This window comes from Protopterus annectens, chromosome 8.part0 (assembly GCF_019279795.1).
Source record: "Protopterus annectens isolate FY-2018-M chromosome 8.part0, PAN1.0, whole genome shotgun sequence".
NCBI lineage: Eukaryota > Metazoa > Chordata > Ceratodontiformes > Protopteridae > Protopterus > Protopterus annectens.
In genome coordinates, this window is record NC_056741.1 from 1,778,744,389 (window position 1) to 1,778,764,499 (window position 20,111).

General features: G+C 37.6%; 1 protein-coding gene across 1 annotated transcript in view; it reads right to left on the reverse strand.

Annotated features, from left to right (window-relative positions):
• Positions 1–483: 483 nt before the first annotated feature.
• LOC122809635 (NAD(P)H dehydrogenase [quinone] 1-like) overlaps positions 484–20,111 on the reverse strand; it is a 363,133-nt gene continuing 343,505 nt past the window's right edge. Inside the window, exon 6 of the mRNA XM_044081272.1 lies at positions 484–1,218. Within this exon, the coding sequence (XP_043937207.1) occupies positions 913–1,218 (306 nt within the window). The 3' untranslated portion in view covers positions 484–912. The remainder of the gene's footprint in view (positions 1,219–20,111) is intronic.

Here is a 20,111-nt window from a genome sequence, read left to right on the forward strand (position 1 = left end):
TGTTCATCTGTTATTGTACTTTATTGTCATACTGGTGGACCTAAGGGAAACCGCATCAGTGCTGAAAAGGGACAACGATCAATTCATGTACCTGGTAATCAAAGAGTTAAGCAAATAAATGAATAAATGAATAAACTTAAATGTGTTTTATTCAGATTTTACCATTACTATCCATATTTCAATGTCAGTGTACCAAACAAACACAAAAGGAAAGCATGAAAATAAAACTGGTAATATGAAAACACACACATCATTCTAGGAATTACACAAGTCTTTTTTAATTCTATTAATTAATTAAAAAAGCCCTTTGCTGGTACAAAAACCCAACAAAAATCAACAGAAACTGAAAACTGAAGGTACCAATGTAGATCAAATCATATATCCAATGCGAAAACAAATATAGTAGTCCAGTGTAGTAAAATCACACATTAAGTAAACTTTACTTGTGTGATTTTACTACACTGGACTACTATATTTGTTTTCGCATTGGATATATGATTTGATCTACATTTAATGTGTGATTTTACTACACTGGACTACTATATTTGTTTTCGCATTGGATATATGATTTGATCTACATTGGTACCTTTTTTAATTCTAGATGATAAATAATATAGACATAATTTATATTTTCTGTTATATACAGTTATGGTGTGCTGGTTTCTGTTCAGGAGGCAATATTAATTACTGCACCTGTGATGATCATAAGTAAGAAAGGAACTGATTTGAGTTCATGGACACAAATATACTGGGAGATGACAAATTGAAAAATCCCATAAAAATGTATTTCTATTACTACAAAAAAATAAAACATGAATTCTGAGTTATGACAATAAATTATGTTAGCAGGTGAAGGCAAGACCTTTCTACTTGCTGAACCACACAAAATGCAGTGATAGCATGTTGCTAGAGCTATTTTGCACCTTTATATTGATTGTTTGGAGGAAGAGCTTTTCCTAAGTGCTGCCCAACACTTAGGCCACAGTGGTCATTGGCATTATCCTCTTTTGCTTCCTTCTTTAGCATGAATCCACCCTGGAATGTCATGTCAAACATGATGTTTGGAACAAAATGGATTGGATCTTCTTGTAAAATGTTCTCTAGACGTGCTTTCCATGTTTCAGTCATCTTTGTCCTATCTTCAGGTGTTGCATATCCAGGACTCCAGAATATCTGCGGTGATAAGACTTGAAATCCACAGAAGTGAAGAATGCCATTCTATAAAAGAAAAAAAAGTAGATATGAGGAGTAAGTCCTGAACTCACTCACTGTATACTGCATCCCTCCATGCAGCACAAATGTTTGCAGACCCTTTTTTTATAGTACAGCTATCTCTATAAACATGAACATCATCACTCTTTATCTTACTAACCTTGTTGACTGAAGTAGAGCACTGATCCAGCCCAACTATTTGTCATGCTCTGCCCGGATACAATACAGACAAATTAGTGCTACAATAAGTTAAACCAAAGGCTCACAACATTCATTTGGTATACAAAAACATTGCAACTAAATGAAGAATTGTATTCTCTGATAAAAAAATCCATCCATACATCAACACTACCACAATGTCAGAAAAAGTGGAAGACAGTTAATAGCTTTCATGGGTGAATTTCTTTTCTTATACAAGTTTAGGTTTTGCTAAACATTACTCTACACTTTCCTTTGTATATATCAGGCAAGGAGCTAAAAGTATTTTCTTAAGACGTAGCAATGTCTTAACTACTATAAGTGCAGAACAGGATGAAACCTACTTTTCTTACAGACAGAAATTACATTACTGCATAACCTAATACTGGGAGTACAGAATTAAAATAAGGGAAATGTAAAATAAAAGCTTCAAGTCTCTGCTTGTGTCTTTACTTCTAATGTGCTTGGAGGCTACAACAGACCCTGAGAAGGAAGAACCCAGAGAAGAACATTAAAGTCTGTTTATATGATGGCATTATTTAAAGAAGATAAGCGATCTCTTATTTAAATAATCTTATTGAATAATAGCATTACTCTACTGCTATGTGTAGGTATCACAGGATTTACCCATGGTTGACTTTCTTTAAGCACTTGGGCTTCAGCCTTTTGATCAGTTCATACCAACCATGGATAAATAATATGATACCCACAACCATTCATGAATTATTGCTAAAATACAGACTGAGTTGTAGGTAGTGACTACCTCACCACATTCCATAAGAAGGTTCTACTCATTTGGTCTGTTATTTCTACTATTGTAAACTCCAAACATTTGCTGTCTGACAGAAAAGTTGGCATATGTTTCTCATCATTTTTGCAGAATGCATGTTTACAACATTAACAAACATTTTGGTAGTCCACTTATATTTTCTTTTGAACTGCATCCTAACAGATCTATTGCTGTCCATTTTAAGAACTGTATGAAACATACCTTCATTAACTACTTCATCCAGTTTGAGGCTTTTAAAGATGATCTCTGTCCTTTAAAAGTACACACTAGGTCTTACTGATATAGTTTGTTGCTACATCAAGTCATGGTGAAAGGTATTGAAGGTATTGAGCATTGAAAGCAAATGAGCACCAGCACACTTCATTTTTCTCACTGTATAATACTCTCACATGGTTTTGCTGGCTTGTATTTGAATTGCTAGTAAGTAGTCCAGGTTGCAGACTTTAATGATAGCAAGTAAATATCCTGCCTTCAATTGGCATCATGGTATTTTCATATTTCTTCTGGTACTGACCTGGCTGTTGCTACCACTAACCATGTGCTTTCAGTTCAGATTTGCAGAGGTTTTGTCACTGGTACTCCCAGGGTTGCCACCTTTTCAAATGCCCAAAGTGGGACATTTTTTGTAGAAATGCCATATTTTGGATGACAAAACAAAGCCATGGCCAGTACAAAGGATAGAACTTTACTTTTTGCCAAAATAAAAGCTTATTCTTGTAGCATTTCAGTTGCTTATGCCATTTCATATAACATTTAGGTGTTTCAGATAAAAAAATTGTTTTATGCAACTATTAAAGAAAACTTAGGAAACATTTTTGTCCTAAAATATCAGGAAATTTTTCATTTTTTTGATTTTTTTTTGAAGGACACAACTACTCAAAGAGAGACTGTCCCTCGCAAAGTGGGACAGGTGGAAACCCTAGGTACTCCTTATGAAGCAGCTCTGCAAGTACCTGGAGTGGAAGTGAAATTATACTGCAGCAAGGCTGCAGTACTCATGACTTTATTTTGCAAAGAGTTTTAGTTGATAGCTATGCATTTTCTCTGCTTATCAGAGAAGAAAACATGGTTATTGTAGCTTCTTCTGGGTAATACTGGATTTACATTAGGCAGTCTGATTGCTCCATGTAGTCAGTGTACATGTTTTTGAGCATAAATTAAAGTTGCAAAATGCAGAATAAAAGATATTTTTCCTTGTCTTTCGCCTTTTTCAGTGTTTCATCGATGACAGCAAAACTATTTCTTTTGATTGATTGATTGTGATAGGTTATTACAGAACACTTTGGATGCCTGTGAGGTTTCCACCATAGAAGAAAAATGGAAAGCCCTGGCAGAGAGGGCTAAGACCCCTAATTATGACCCTGGTGACCTGAGTTCAATGAGTGGCTGGGGCATCTGCTGGAGATGGTAAAGAAAGGAGCAACAAGGCCTAACTTACTGTCTTTTCAGGGATGGAGGGGTGAGGACCATGCATCTGGGCATGTTCCCTGGGATACAATCTCTAGTAAAGACTGGGGATCATATGCAGGAGTGCTATCAACAGGAGGGAGCAAAGACAAATGATTATGTCACACAGAGAAGCACAAACATCATAAAGTCCCACTAAATGCCAGCCCCTTGGCAGACATGTGCAGAGCAAAGAGAGACTTAAAAAAAGAACTGTACTGATGACAGCTCCCACTTTCAGGTTGCTTGATACCCCTCTCCCAGGGAAATGAATGGGCTTAAGACCTTCCTGACATGGGAATAAACAGGTCCCTAGGACGGATGGAGGGTAGAAGGACTCAAAGGTAATTTGGGAGGGACTAGTAACCTAAAAAAATAAGCTGCATATAAAAATTATCACTAGTTTACCAATAAGGCATTACACACAAGCTCGTATACTCTGCTCTGCACTGGTTTAATAATTCTGGAGCCAGCATTTTAGCATTGGTTTTGTTAATATATTAACAGGTTGCCATGTAAAGATTGTTAGATTAGCAATAATCAAGCAATGCAAATATCGGAACATCCAGACAGACAAACTACCCATCTCAGAGTCTGTACATCCTGAATGATGCTTCTTAAGTGCACCTTTGCCTCAGATGCTGCAGTCAATTGCCCTCTGTCAGAACAGACACTAGCATAAGCATCAATCGGACATTTTCAACCCCCAAAAAGTTGGATTAAAAAGGAAAGGAGCATTGCCTCAACACTAAGGGATACATGAGTTCATCCATTTATCCATCCATCCACACCTCCTTTTTCCCATTTTTGCACATGTGGTTGCGGTGTCACCTCAACAGTGACTATCATCTAGAGCCAAGGCTCTGCCACAGTTAATCTTCCATATCACATACTTGCATGCACATACACCTATGACCAGTTTAAAGTATCCAATCCACCTACTGCATGTCTTTGGAATGTGGGAGGAAACCGGAACACCAGGAGGAAACCCACATGAACACAGGGAGGACATGCAGACTCTGCACAGTAGGCACCCCAGCCAAGAGTCAAAGCAAGGAATCTTTTGTGAGGCAACACCGCTATCCACTGTGCCACTGTGCTGCATTCATATGTACCAGATTAGGCCACTAAAATGTCAGGAATGGAGACCTTTCAACTGAGCTGGTTAAAGGAACCAGACTGTCTTCTACTGGGTAATTTGTTTAATTGTTTTACTATTAGACTGCTAATGGAGATAGAGACAGAGGTCTGTTTCACAATGTTCAAGTCCAAGAGAAATGCAGGGAAAAGGCCAAGTCCCATTTTAGAGAATAATGAGCAATGTTAACTACAGATGCAGTATGAAAGTGTGCAGACAGCAGGTAGGTAGAACTGAGTACATATGCAAATTAACTGATATGAAAGCAGTACTAACACAATTCAGGTATACTGAGTAAAATGACTTTCTGCAGAAACCATGTCATCAAAGTTAAAGAGGTGTGCTATTAAAAAGAAATCCAACTGTGCTCCAGTGTACGCATTGCTTGTAAATTCAGAGCAGCCCCTAAAACACACTCACACACACACACGCACACACACACAAAACACAAAGAACTGCTGAACACAGAAAAACTCTACTCCCAGATATATAACGATGGGAGTACAGGAGCATTTCACATCCTATACTAAGCACTCAGAAAAGATGTAATGCTCCCAAGCACCACCTCATATTAAGCGTATAGCACAGACAGCAAAGGCTGTGTCAATGAGCTTCATCTGTACAAATGATTTTAATCTTATTTGTCTTAAAAAAATACTGTGCAACTGAAATTAAGTCATTCTGCCAACCAGTAATTTCTCAGATATGACATGTAATAAAAGCCATGTGCTTTACGTTTTGTTTGTTAAATAGATGCCCAACTTGCACTGCTGTGCACCATTTCTGGACTGAAACTCTACCCCTCAATGAGTACCCGGTGTATTGGTGATGGTTAAGTAAGTCACGTGAACTGAAAACTCCTCAACAGAGTGCACAGTAGGTTGATGCCATGTCTCATTGTAAACAGACCCTATAATAATTTTGCTAGCTTTGACCATGCTTTCTCCATTCTATCACTTAAGGCATTCCCTCATTATCAGGAACTATGATGCATTCTATGACTCATAGCCCTCCCCAGTGTTAGGAGCTATGATGCATTCTATGTCTTAAAGCACCCCTCCAATGTTAGGGATTATGATGCAGACTGTGACTTAAGGCCCTCCCCAGTGTCAAGAACTATGATGCATTCTATGACTCAAGGCCCTCCCCAGTGTCAGGAACTATGATGCATTCTATGTCTTAAAGCCCTCATCCAGTGCTAGGGATTATGATGCAGACTATGACTCAAGACTCTCCCCCAATGTCAGGAGCTATGATGCATTCTATGACTCATAGCCCTCCCCAGTGTCAGGAGCTATGATGCATTCTATGTCTTAAAACACCCCTCCAATGTTAGGGATTATGATACAGACTATGACTCACAACTCTCCCCTAATGTCAGGAGCTATGATGCAGACTGTGACTTAAGGCCCTCCCCAGTGTCAGGAACTATGATGCGTTCTATGACTCAAGGCCCTCCCCAGTGTCACGAACTATGATGCATTCTATGTCTTAAAGCCCTCTTCCAATGCTAGGGATTATGATGCAGACTATGACTCAAGACTCTCCCCCAATGTCAGGAGCCATGATGCAGACTGTGACTCAAGGCCCTCCCCAGTGTCAGGAACTATGATGCATTCTATGACTCAAGGCCTTCTCCCAATGTCAGGAACTATGATACAGACTATGACTTAAGGCCCTCCCACAATGTCCAGGAAAACTCCGCCACCCCCACCCAAGATTCACGACTCCCTGGTGACCACATATTCACTTAAGATCCTGGAATAAACTTTCTGAGCCTGGTTATGCATCTTCCATTTTGAATTTGATTTTGCATGGGATTCTCACATATCTCATATCTCTTTGATTCTTCATTTTTATAAGCTCTTCTACCATCTTATTCAACTACATAGTTAGGCTGTCTTTCAAAGCTGCTCTTATAGATAAGTGTTTATTTATTTTATTTAATGTATAATGCTTAAATCTATCCATTTCACAAATAAATAAAGACAACTAATAATGAACATTAGATCATCTGTAAATGATTAAAACAGCACAATGAACAGATTTGCTGAAACCATGAGTCAACAATCCAAAATTCTAAAGGTGATGTAAGTACTCCTGCTGGTTTCAAAATGTACTTAACTAAAAAGATGGTATGTCAGGCCCCTCTCTTAATAGGATTCCAACTCAGGTGAGAAAATCAAGGAAGGTAGGTAATTCCTAATAACCAGGTTAAACTAAGAAAGTGACATCATGGCTGATATCTCAAGCTAGACCTTTGAGACAACTAGCAGCTGTGTCCTGCGGAGACTTAATTTTTGTTAGCTTTTTTCAGATCAGCAGGACCCATATTAGTTTGGCAGCAGATGACAGTAAGGATCTTCTGGCCACAACTGGTAGCCAACAGTGAACCCACAGCAAAAATGTAATATGGCATGTTCTAGTCATGCCAGACAAAAGACTGGCAATGAACTTCTGCACTCACTGTAGATGGGCAAAGTCACCATCTGAAATCCTAAGGTAGGCCAGCATTGCAGTAACAGAAACAGGATAATGCTAAAATATTTACCACCATCCCAAGTTCCACGGCTGGAATACAGACTTTGACCTCAGAAATACTCTTCAGATGGAAGTTATATGTCTTGATAATGGCTGACACCTGGCTCCTCAATGTGACCTTATCATCAGGACAATGCCCAGGTTATAGATTCAAGTATTAAATTCTGACTGAGCACCATCTTAAATATGTAATGGAGAATGCATATGAATATATGGTAAATGGATGCTCGCCTTCAGCAGTACTGCATTAGCCTTGGATGGCTTGAACATCACTTGATTAAGCATAATCTACTCAAGGATGGAATACAACAGCCTTCCAAGGATGAAAAATAAGACACACTCTTCAGAAGAAAGGAGAGATAATACTGAATATACACAGCATGTGTATTCTGCTATATACCCTGCCTTGCAAAGACCTCTTATAGTAGCAGAATGTATACTTTAGAAAACAAGGGAGCTATAAGTGAGCCCTGAAATACACTACAGTCCAGCATATTGGAGCCTGAAGAGTGACCCCAACACAGAGTTGTAGCTAAGTCATTTGGCACCCTGGGCAGTCTCCAGACTGGTTCCTCCCCCTTTCAACCAAAGTTCAGGACCAAATAGGTCTTCTGAAATTGAAGACTAAAAACAAGAAGAAAAGGGTAATCAAAAGCTGTAGCAAGGGGTTTATACAAACTCTATGCTACAGTTAAGCTACTAAACATCTTCATTTCAGCAGTTGTGGCTGGTGAAATGAATAACGGCACTTTGCTTGCACCCCATTTGTTAACTCTTCAGCATTGATAGTCGCACACTCTGACAATCTGCACCTGGGGCAGCTGCCCTTTTACCCTACCACAGTTATATTACTGCCCAGACACCACTTACCGAGTATGACCTGACAGAAAAAAAAACTCAACAATCAAGGACTGTACCAGTTAACCTGCAGTTTACCTTCAGATTCTCAAACTGGATTCTGTGATCCACAGTGTCAAAAACTGCACAGCAACAAAGAAAGACAAAGATCAAACATTGTCTTTGATTTCTTGCTATCAGAAAGTCATTAATTACTCTGACTGTTGCCTCCCTACTGTAAACTCAGAATGACAAGGCACTAAAGCTACATGACATCATCTTAAAATATATCGATGCATAGACCACCTTGTCAATTACCCTGATCCTAAAGCAAAGATAATTATCCAACAGGTTCACACATCCTGCGATGGCTTTTTAAGAATTAAAGTGAACAAAGTCTCTTTTAGTGTGTAAATAAACATCCTGATTCTCAATCAGGATCAAGCCATGTGGAGAATAACTGGCCCCAGACAAGAGAGTCAAGATTAAGGGCAGAGTTTTTGGGTACATGGTCAAAGTGATGCTCATAAGCCTTTATAACTGACATAGCCAAATTCCAACCAAAAGGAGTGCAAAATACTTATCTCAGATAACCAAACATACTTAATGGGGAAATCTCAGGGAAAGGAATGACTTATCCTGATAATCTTGTCCACAAACAACTGTGCAGCCTCCTTATAGGAAAGGACTCTCCAGAGTGTCAGACAAGCTGGACTGCACAGTCTGCTGAGAGCACAGAAGAGTATCATCAAAACATTTCAGTGCAGCAGACATGTCTTTAGGTACAAAAGCATCTATTTTCAGTTTTGGACATCTTACTTGTGTTTGTCTCTACCTTTTGCTAAGTTCATAATTGAAAAGGATCCTATAGACCAGTTTACTTAACTACTTATTAAATTAATGATAAATAATAAATAATGAATTAGGACAACCACAGAGATGGCAATAAACAACAAGACAATGGAATCAGAAGAGGGAAGCAACTTTGATTCACAAAGCATGTACAAATTACTATAAGACAGAAACAGAGGATCTACCAGAAATAAAACTTGGAGAATAAGGAGGTGGAGAAACCAGTATTACAGCAAAATATGATAGAATATGCAAGCATAATAATGCCATCTAGGGTGACTGCACATATGGGAACATTCAAGTACCATAAAGAAGGGAAACAGGGCATGTTAAATAGATAGGAAACAGTGAAATTGTGGAAATAAACAAGCTGATTGTGAAGGGTAAGGCGATTAGGAAGGTAGGGAATCAGTCTATAGATATAAATGACTTCAATGTCAGCAAGCAAAGGAGAGTAGTATTGCTGAAATTAATTCATCCTCAAGTCTAGTGAGTACTTTCATGAGGTACACTCTGTTTTTACAAAATCTCACCACAATGACACTGATACATAGTCTGCATTTTATATAGCATATATCTTGGACAGAAGAAGCAGCACATAGTTTAAAAAATAAAAAGGTAGCCAGGTGCACAAGTCCCAGGATAAAAAGTAGTCAATTCTGGTAGGCACACTGGTGTCAGGACTGGAAAAAATGGCAGTGTGGAATCTTCTAGATACAGAAACATTCCTACAATGGGGTTAGTCTAGACTTAGGGGGAGGATGGCTCCCCTGTTGTAGTTATCCACAAAAAACACAAAAACTGACTGGCCATAAAAGAGCCATAAAGAAGATAGAGTGGACTATTAAGGATAAGAAAAAAATTATGTATTATTCCTATTATGCAAGAAGCCCACAATTTCCGGATAGAAGATATTCAAAAAGATTAAGAGAGAAATTAGAAGAAAGAAAAATAGTTGCTCAAGAACAAATTTCAAAAACTTCAAAAGCTTCAAATGCAAATTTTGTGTTCATTAATACAACAGATTCATGAAAAACATTATATAAACCAAGAAACTTAGAGTTGTTTGGAAAAAGAAGGGACTGAGGAAGTGTAAAAGTAAAAATAACAAAACCTACAGAATTTTTAAAGGTATATAAAAAAAGAAACATGGACATGGGAAAGAAAGAGAGATCTGTTCTGGTGTAATATTTATGCAAAGGAGAAAGCCAAATGAATCAGTACAAAAAATCAGCTCCAAAGATATTTGAAGAGAAATACAGGCAAAGACACCCAGCTAGGGAAAATTTCACAATACAAAAATATGATTACAAAGCGGGGATGTAGAATAGAATATTAGTAAAGTAGAAGCTAAACAAATGGAATCTGAAGAATTGGAATATCTGTGAAGTGAAGGATTTAGTGTAGAAAGTCTAACACAGGTTATGTCACTGCATGATGGAACAATGAGTCTCCACACCTAAGTAAGGAGAAACAGGTGGAGTGGGAAATATCTGAAGAAGAAATATGGACATGAGAAAGAAAAAGAAATTTAATACGGTGCAATATTTATGCAAAGGAGAATGGAAAAATTAATAGATAGAAAAAAAATAGCACCAAAGATATTTGAAGAGAAATAAAGGCAAAAGCATCCGGGTATGGAAATGTTTACAATACAAAAAATAAGAAAACAAAATGGGAAAGTAGAAAAGAAGATTAGTAATGGAGTAGTTAAATAGAAACAAGTTATGGATTACCTGTGAAGTAAAGGATTTAATGTAGAAAATCTAACTCTGGTTACGTCAGAACATGATGGAACAGATGAAGAAAGGAGAAATTAAACCCACACCCTGGTGGAAAAATATAACAGACATAGTAGAGGGGACATTCTTAATTAGTTATCTACACTGACCAAAATTATAGTTTGCATCCACTTTACTATTCAGAAATGAGATCACAAATGTTATATAATAAACCCACCATTCTTTATTCTCTGTTGCTTTTTTAAAAGCTGTCTCGCTATGTTAAACTCCTTTAACATAGCGAGACACTTTGTAAAAAGCAACAGAGATCTTGCTTTCTCTGTTGCTTTTTTCAAAACTGTCTCGCTATGTTAAATGGGTTTAACATAGCGAGACAGCTTTAAAAAAAGCAACGGACATTCTCCGTTGTTTTTTTTAAAGCTGTCTCGCTATGTCAATCTCCTTTAACATAGCGAGACAGTTTGTAAAAAGCAACGGAGATCTTGCTTTCTCCATTGCTTTTGCCCTCAGCTCTAATGTACTGTGTAAGCATACGCATGCGCAGTACATCAGAACTGCTGCAGAATACCAGACAGCTGCAGGAGGGCAGCAAGGAGGCATTATACAATGCCATTATTTAAGAAAAGTAATTATTTTTTTCTTAAATAATGTCATTGTATAATAGCAGTAACCATCTTCTGGGTGTGGATAATGCTGGATTTACCCACGGTTGTCTTTGGCCACTCGGGCTTCGCCCTCGTGACCAAACCACACCAACCATGGGTAAATCCAGCATTACGCACACCCAGGTGTGGGTTATTGCTATATTATTCATGAAGACCACAAGTAATTCTAGTGGGATGGAATATAATGTTTTGTAGCCATGGTAGCTAAGTAAGCATTTTGTTTACCCCCATATCATCATTCAAATCCAACAACAAATTTAAAGAAGAATGTACCTGAATACCCCAACATAAGTTGATTTTTGAATGTCTATTTCCGCCAACTATACATTTGTGGGCAAGGCCACTGATAGTAAAAGAGATTAGTTTGTGGCCTTGTACAGTAATAACATAAATAATTGTCTTTGTAGCCCAGTAAGCATAGCCTACATGGAGAGAAAAGAATTGCAAACAATCTTTTTAACTGGAATGATGCATTATGCTATGATCTATGATTTGCATAAGTTCTATTATACATAATTAACCATTTATCTAATGATATATTAATCTTGAGTTTTTATTTGAGTCTTGCAGAGCATTCTATTAGTTGTTGTAGCTTTAATTTATATACATTAATGACAATGCCAATATTTTCTTCTTGAATATTGCTGAAGATCTCATAGATTCATCTATTACATGAGCACAAGAGAAACATCATTTCTTATACATCAACTGTATACATTAACTGTATAGGTAAACATTAGTGAATATCGTTTAATGTATTCCTTAATTCTAACTATGTAATGGATTTACCTGTTAGTAACATAAATATAACTATGACACAAAGTGCATACAAGGTAAAGAAAAGTATTAAAGAATTGGAAAATGGCTTAGAAGTTCAGGCGGAATGCATTAGCAAAGGGATTATGATCAGTTCTCCTATCATAAACAGGAAGTATGAAGTGCAGTGTTTACGCTCCAATATTCAGAAACAGACAAATCAGTTAATCACTACTATTACATGAGACCTGATGTTAACAAATGTTAAGCAGCCCTGCTTAACTTGTTAAGGGTAGGTCTCACGCCAGGCAGTTAAACCTGCTAGTACTGACCAGCAACGACAGTGGTAGAATAAACAAAAATATATATTTTACCCTGCTCTCTGTACCAGTAATGTGTCCCTGACTTCCTGTTTTAAACTTAGAAAGTAGCTAGAATAACAGGATGTGTGTTCACCTGCATTTTCTGAAGAATAGAAAGTCTGCAACTCAAATGTATGTCATTGTTTAGTAACTTCAGTTCTCACAGATTTGTCCAAAACAAAGTTTTCTGAGGAACAGAGCAAAGATATGAAGTAAAAATCTGGACATTCTTTGAAAATCCAGACCGTAGAGATGCATGCAAGTTGGAGCATTTTTTTCCCTGTTGCTATTAAAACATGGAGCGGATAAAGTTCCATGCACTACAAAGAATTATGATCGTGTCTGTGAAGCCCCACCTCTTGGCCAGTAATTAAGCAGCTTCAGTCCACACCACTGGCAACAGTGGGGGATGTTCACTATGGGGATAGCAGGTACACACACAGTATTTCCAGATGCAGCTCTCTGAATCAAGCACAATTTGCCTTAAGAGCATACAGGGAACACAGTTCGTCTGGGGCTGATTTCTCCCTCATTCTCCAGATCTCCAATAAGACTCCCCACTGGCACAGCTATAAAGTTGAGATCTCAGCTGAGTGTCCAAGCCAAGACCTCCCGCATCAAGTGCAGTGTTTACGCTCCGATATTCAGAAACAGACAAACCAGTTAATCACTACTATAGCATGAGACCTGATCTTAACAAATGTTAAGCATCCCCTGCTTAACTTGTTAAGGGTAGGTCTCAAGCCAGGCAATTAAACCTGCTAGTACTGACCAGCAACGACAGTGGCAGAATAAACAAAAATATATATTTTACCCTGCTCTCTGTACCAGTAATGTGTCCCTGACTTCCTGTTTTAAACTTAGAAAGTAGCTAGAATAACAGGATGTGTGTTCACCTGCATTTTCTGAAGAATAGAAAGTCTGCAACTCAAATGTATGTCATTGTTTAGTAACTTCAGTTCTCACAGATTTGTCCAAAAACAAAGTTTTTCTGAGGAACAGAGCAAACATATGAAGTAAAAATCTGGACATTCTATGAAAATCCAGACCGTAGAGATGCATGCAAGTTGGAGCATTTTTTTCCCTGTTGCTATTAGAACATGGAGCAGATAAAGTTCCATGCACTACAAAGAATTATGATCGTGTCTGTGAAGCCCCACCTCTTGACCAGTAATTAAGCAGCCTCAATCCTCACCACTGGCAACAGTGGGGGATGTTCACTATGGGGATAGCAGGTACACACACAGTATCTCCAGATGCAGCTCTCTGAATCAAGCACAATTTGCCTTAAGAGCATACAGCGAACACAGTTCATCTGGGGCTGATTTCTCCCTCATTCTCCAGATCCCAATAAGACTCCCCACTGGCACAGCTATAAAGTTGAGATCTCAGCTGAGTGTCCAGGCCAAGACCTCCAGCACCGTCTCTGTCCAACCAGTGCTTCATGTCTCTACCTAAGGAGCTGATACACATACGCTTTGAGGTTTGATTTACACACATGTTGTGGTCTTTTCTACAGGAAAAGCAAATAGATAGTCATGCTGTGAGATAAGGGAAAGACTATAAGAAATAGTGAACATGTGATCCAATGAAGACGTATAGGACCAAAGAAGTAGTGCGGAGACTAAGGGAAAACAAAGCACATGGGGCTGCTAGCTCCCGTGATGGCAGAAATCTACAAGTTAATGAAAAGTAGGAAGATACAAGAGGACTGGAAGAGAGTCACGGTGATCCCATAGACAATGGAGGAAGTGGTGCCACCACTAGAAATTACTGGCTAGTCAGCCTTACACTGGTGATGGTGATGATGGGGAAACAATACAAGGAGTTGTTGTGGAGAGGATGATTACATTCCTAGAAGGCATTCAGCTCCAAGATGCTGTCTATTTTGCATTTACAACAAAAGGATATTGCCATATTGGACTAATCTGATTTTTATGACAAGCTAGCAGCAGACTTACTGGAAGGTATATAAAACTAGACACACATGTATGCAAAATGACTAACTTCATTCAACAGAGGTGAAGGCACCACTGGCAAACAATGTACATGCATCAGGTCTGGTTCACTTTTGGCACTAAAGTAAAGGGACCATACATTCAAACAGAGACATGTGACTTCATGTATGCACATTACAAGAGACCCAGACTTTGTAGTATGCCTTTAAAAAAGTGGTAGTGTTTAGGTATGAGACATGAGTGGGGGTCTTAGAACCCATGAGTAAAGCTATCAAGAAGCAACCACTGTCAGCTTATTTTGTGGGGGTCCAGATGGAGAGGTTATAAAATCAGCAAGCAAAGGAGAGTAGTATTGCTGAAATTAATTCATCCTCAAGTCTAGTGAGTACTTTCATGAGGTACACTCTGTTTTTACAAAATCTCACCACAATGACACTGATACATAGTCTGCATTTTATATAGCATATATCTTGGACAGAAGAAGCAGCACATAGTTTAAAAAATAAAAAGGTAGCCAGGTGCACAAGTCCCAGGATAAAAAGTAGTCAATTCTGGTAGGCACACTGGTGTCAGGACTGGAAAAAATGGCAGTGTGGAATCTTCTAGATACAGAAACATTCCTACAATGGGGTTAGTCTAGACTTAGGGGGAGGATGGCTCCCCTGTTGTAGTTATCCACAAAAAACACAAAAACTGACTGGCCATAAAAGAGCCATAAAGAAGATAGAGTGGACTATTAAGGATAAGAAAAAAATTATGTATTATTCCTATTATGCAAGAAGCCCACAATTTCCGGATAGAAGATATTCAAAAAGATTAAGAGAGAAATTAGAAGAAAGAAAAATAGTTGCTCAAGAACAAATTTCAAAAACTTCAAAAGCTTCAAATGCAAATTTTGTGTTCATTAATACAACAGATTCATGAAAAACATTATATAAACCAAGAAACTTAGAGTTGTTTGGAAAAAGAAGGGACTGAGGAAGTGTAAAAGTAAAAATAACAAAACCTACAGAATTTTTAAAGGTATATAAAAAAAGAAACATGGACATGGGAAAGAAAGAGAGATCTGTTCTGGTGTAATATTTATGCAAAGGAGAAAGCCAAATGAATCAGTACAAAAATCAGCTCCAAAGATATTTGAAGAGAAATACAGGCAAAGACACCCAGCTAGGGAAAATTTCACAATACAAAAATATGATTACAAAGCGGGGATGTAGAATAGAATATTAGTAAAGTAGAAGCTAAACAAATGGAATCTGAAGAATTGGAATATCTGTGAAGTGAAGGATTTAGTGTAGAAAGTCTAACACAGGTTATGTCACTGCATGATGGAACAATGAGTCTCCACACCTAAGTAAGGAGAAACAGGTGGAGTGGGAAATATCTGAAGAAGAAATATGGACATGAGAAAGAAAAAGAAATTTAATACGGTGCAATATTTATGCAAAGGAGAATGGAAAAATTAATAGATAGAAAAAAAATAGCACCAAAGATATTTGAAGAGAAATAAAGGCAAAAGCATCCGGGTATGGAAATGTTTACAATACAAAAAATAAGAAAACAAAATGGGAAAGTAGAAAAGAAGATTAGTAATGGAGTAGTTAAATAGAAACAAGTTATGGATTACCTGTGAAGTAAAGGATTTAATGTAGAAAATCTAACTCTGGTTACGTCAGAACATGATGGAACAGTGAGTCCCAAAATTAAGGAGAAACAGGTAGAATGGGAACTATCTGATATGCTGCCACATGAAGGTACACTGGAGCCTTCAGAAGAAAACCAGTAAAAAAAGTGCAGTTGGAGTTGCACAGCAAGGAAAGAAGCAGGAAATGGTGGCAACTCTGACACAGCCAATTTTGTGGAGTGACTGGCCAGTGAGTTTCCATACATACCTCTCAGCTGTACAGATTTTCACAGAATGTCCAGATTTTTGCCTCATATTTTTGGTCTGTTTTTAATAAAATTGTAGTTTTCTGGCAAATTAGTGGCAAATCATTTCAGACTGAAGATAGAAAATAATGACAGACATTTGAGTTTCAGATTTCATACCCTTCAGAAAATTCATGCTAATGCAAAACCTTCTATCAACGTCCTAGGTTTGTAAGAGTAATATTTAAAAATTGTTCCTAGCTCTGGATCTTTGTCCCATTTTTATTTATGGCTTTGTCCAGATTTCTTGCTCTAAGAGGTTGAAAGGTATGTTTCCATATGAAGAGCAATGGATGACACTAGTTGCATCTGAAGACAATATGTCACGGAAACATGTTCTAGAACTTTCTGTAGAATGCCTGCTGGAAATGGAGAATAAAGAATGTGCCCTCAGTTTAAAGTATAAGGATCTAAGGGAAGAGTTACTTGATTTAATAGTGATGTATAGACATATTAAGGTTGATGAAAGAAATAGATTGCAGAAAGTCAATAAGACCCAAAATGTTGGAAGTCTGATAAAACAAATGAACACAGTAATCAAGACTATTAATAGACATTCATGTGATATAACAGAAGTTAATAGGATATATATATTACTGTACAGCAAAATTAATAACAGATAAAGCCTTACCACAAAACTACAGGGCAATAATGGAAAGGAAGAGAAGAAATCAAATGTCACCATGGCATTATCAGATAGAGAAAACTGTAAAGCAATTAAGACAAGAGGTGTCACTGTTAGAAGAGTATAGAAGAGGAAACAAATCAACAAAAATACTTAGAAAGACAGATGTGTTAAAAGCATTGTGCAGAATTACAAAGGGCCAGGATCCATTGTATACTATTGCAAATAATAAACCAAAGATATCAGCTCAGGCAGAAAAACGTTGAAGATATGCAGATAAATATAAAGGAAAAACACAAAATAAGCAATTCATAGATGACCAAAGAAAGTTTTATTGAGAATTGAGAAACAAAAAAAAGGAATAGAAACACCACCAAAAAAAGAAGAAAGTGACACATTTTGCAGAAATAGCTATGCAAACCCTGTGGAACATAACAAAGATGCTGTGTGGATAGAAGTCAAAAAAACATTAGGAAGTTCAAATGTACAGGATATGAAATGGGATGAAGTAACAGCCAGAGAATAAAACAAAATAAAAAAAAAACATTTCTAAATGGAAAATCCTAGGAGCAGATGCAGTACCTAACTTCTGGCTAAAAGTATTTACATCTTTACATGAAGATTTAGCCTTAATAAGAACTACTTATATGCGCACCCTGAACAGACACCAACTTGGTTAACAGGAAAAATGATAGTCCTCCTTAACAGTGAACCTGCAAGCTATCCTAAAAACTATAGACCAATAAGTTTCCTTCAAGCAATGTATAAACTGTATACTAGAACTAATGCTGACAGAGTTTATAGTCACATAGAAGAAAACTCAGTACAGGTAGACATTGACTAATCTGGCACCATTGGGACCTGAGGAGTGCCGGATTAGTAAAAATGCCCAATCACAGATGGATCACCTCTAAACAGTAGCTAAATACCATATTAATATCATGTAAATCATAATCATGTAGTTCAGTACAAGTTGGATAATACAGGAAACAGAAACATATGATGAAAAAGCAAATGAAATTTTAATAAAGTAATATAATGTACAGGCACAGGTAATATGTTTACAGTTCAGTAAATAAAGGTTACATCTGGGCGAGCAGAAGTTGTTACTGCTATATTTTGAAGGGTTTCCCCCTCTGTTGCTTGTTTTCTAGCAATTTTTTGAACGTATCTTGCAAGGTTAGCTGTTTCTTATATTTTGGTCTCTCAGATTAGCTTATCCTGCAGCATATAAATACTCGTTACTTCTTGTTCAGTAATAATTCATTACTCTAATCCTTTCAGTAATTTAGCTGTCAAATCAATTAGCCTGTTGATAGAAAGTCTGTCTTCTACAACTTCCTCATCTTCATCACTGCTTTCTTCACCACAATCTTCTTTCTCTGGCTGTCCAACCATCTGCACAATGTCCGAGTCAGTATAATGATGAACGGTGGGCTCATCCTCATCTACATTCATCCAATCTTTGACATTATTATCATCCAATTTCAATGCAAGATCCTTGGCAACATGATAACGTTAGATCTTGGGCAAAAGAAAGCAGCTTACATATCATCTGTTTTTCCTTGAAAATTCTAAAGCCTGAATAGTCATTTTCAGTCTCCTCAACAGGTGTATACTCAAACCTTAAACCTGGCCATAATTTATGTCAACTGTTCTTCATTGTGGATGGCTCCACAGACTGTCAAGCATTAGCAGCACAGTAAATCAACTCGTTCATATGAAATTCCTTTAGAAATTCCTGAAATTATTTACCAGCATTAACTGCACTCAGTAGGTGCCTCATAAACATAGAATGATACTTGGACTTGTAGGAACGTAATATGCCATTGCTCAGGGGTTGAAGTAATGATGCACAGTTAGGTAGCAGGTAGATACCTAAAACATTGTTTTTACCAGCTGTTCTGCTTTTGGGTGTGCTGAGCAGTTGTCTATAATAGGCATTACCTTACAGTTGCAGTCCAAGCCAACAGAGTTAAGGTGAGCTTATGCTTCAGGTATGAAATAATTTTCAAACCATTCTAGTGTGATTGAAGCTGTAATCCATCCTTTTTTGTTAGAATGGTAAATTACAGGAACTTGCTTCATACCTTTGAACACCCTAGGATGTAAACGTTTGCCAATGACCAGTAACTTACACCTGTGGGTTCCTGCAGCATTAGAGCAACCAAGCATATTCCCACAATCTTTAGATGCCTTAAAACCTGTTGGTGATTCTGCATCAGCTGTTGTTGGTGTTTTCCTTGGTGTACATCACCAATATAAGGCAGTCTCATCAGCATTATGCACCTGCTCAGGGCTTAATTATTAATTGAAAACTAACTTGGCAAACTCATTAACAAACTCAGCTGCTGCTTCTTTGTCTGCTGAATGTTTTTCACCACACACTGCTTGAAACTGTAAACCATGATGATACTTGAACCAATGAAGCCAGCATTCACTACAGTCATGCTCAGAATCTAGACGTAGTTCTTCATGAAACACTCTTGCTTGTTCCTTTACCATATCTCCAGACACTTCAACAGCCTTACTCACATGAAGCTTAAACCACTTTATCAGCACTTTATCAAGTTCCAAACTCTTCCCATCTTTCATTGTTTTTCTTATGCACATCTGCTTCTTTGAGCCACTGCCAGCAAAAAAATGCAGCAGTTTTTCTTTCTGTTTCTTTATATCATAAACTGTGGAAGAGCCAATGTTGTAACACTTGCACAAGCTCTTCACTGATACATCACTGTCCATTTTTTTCAAGATCTCAACCTTATCTTTAATGGTTAATGTGTTGAGTTTTTGCTTCACAGAACAAGATGCACTCCATTATTTACTGAGGCCATCACGCTAACACATAGGCAGATGTAGTGCAACCAAAAACAGAGTGCAGTATATGGGTGAAGTTTTGAAATAAAAGCTGGATTAGCAGAGAAACCAGGGAGGTGGATTAGTGAAGGTCTACTGTAATGGCAACAGAATGAAAGAATAACAAAAGAAAGTTATTTGGAACAAAGGATCATTTGCCGTTAAAGTCACAATGGAGAATTGTAAAAAGGGGAAGAATCTCAT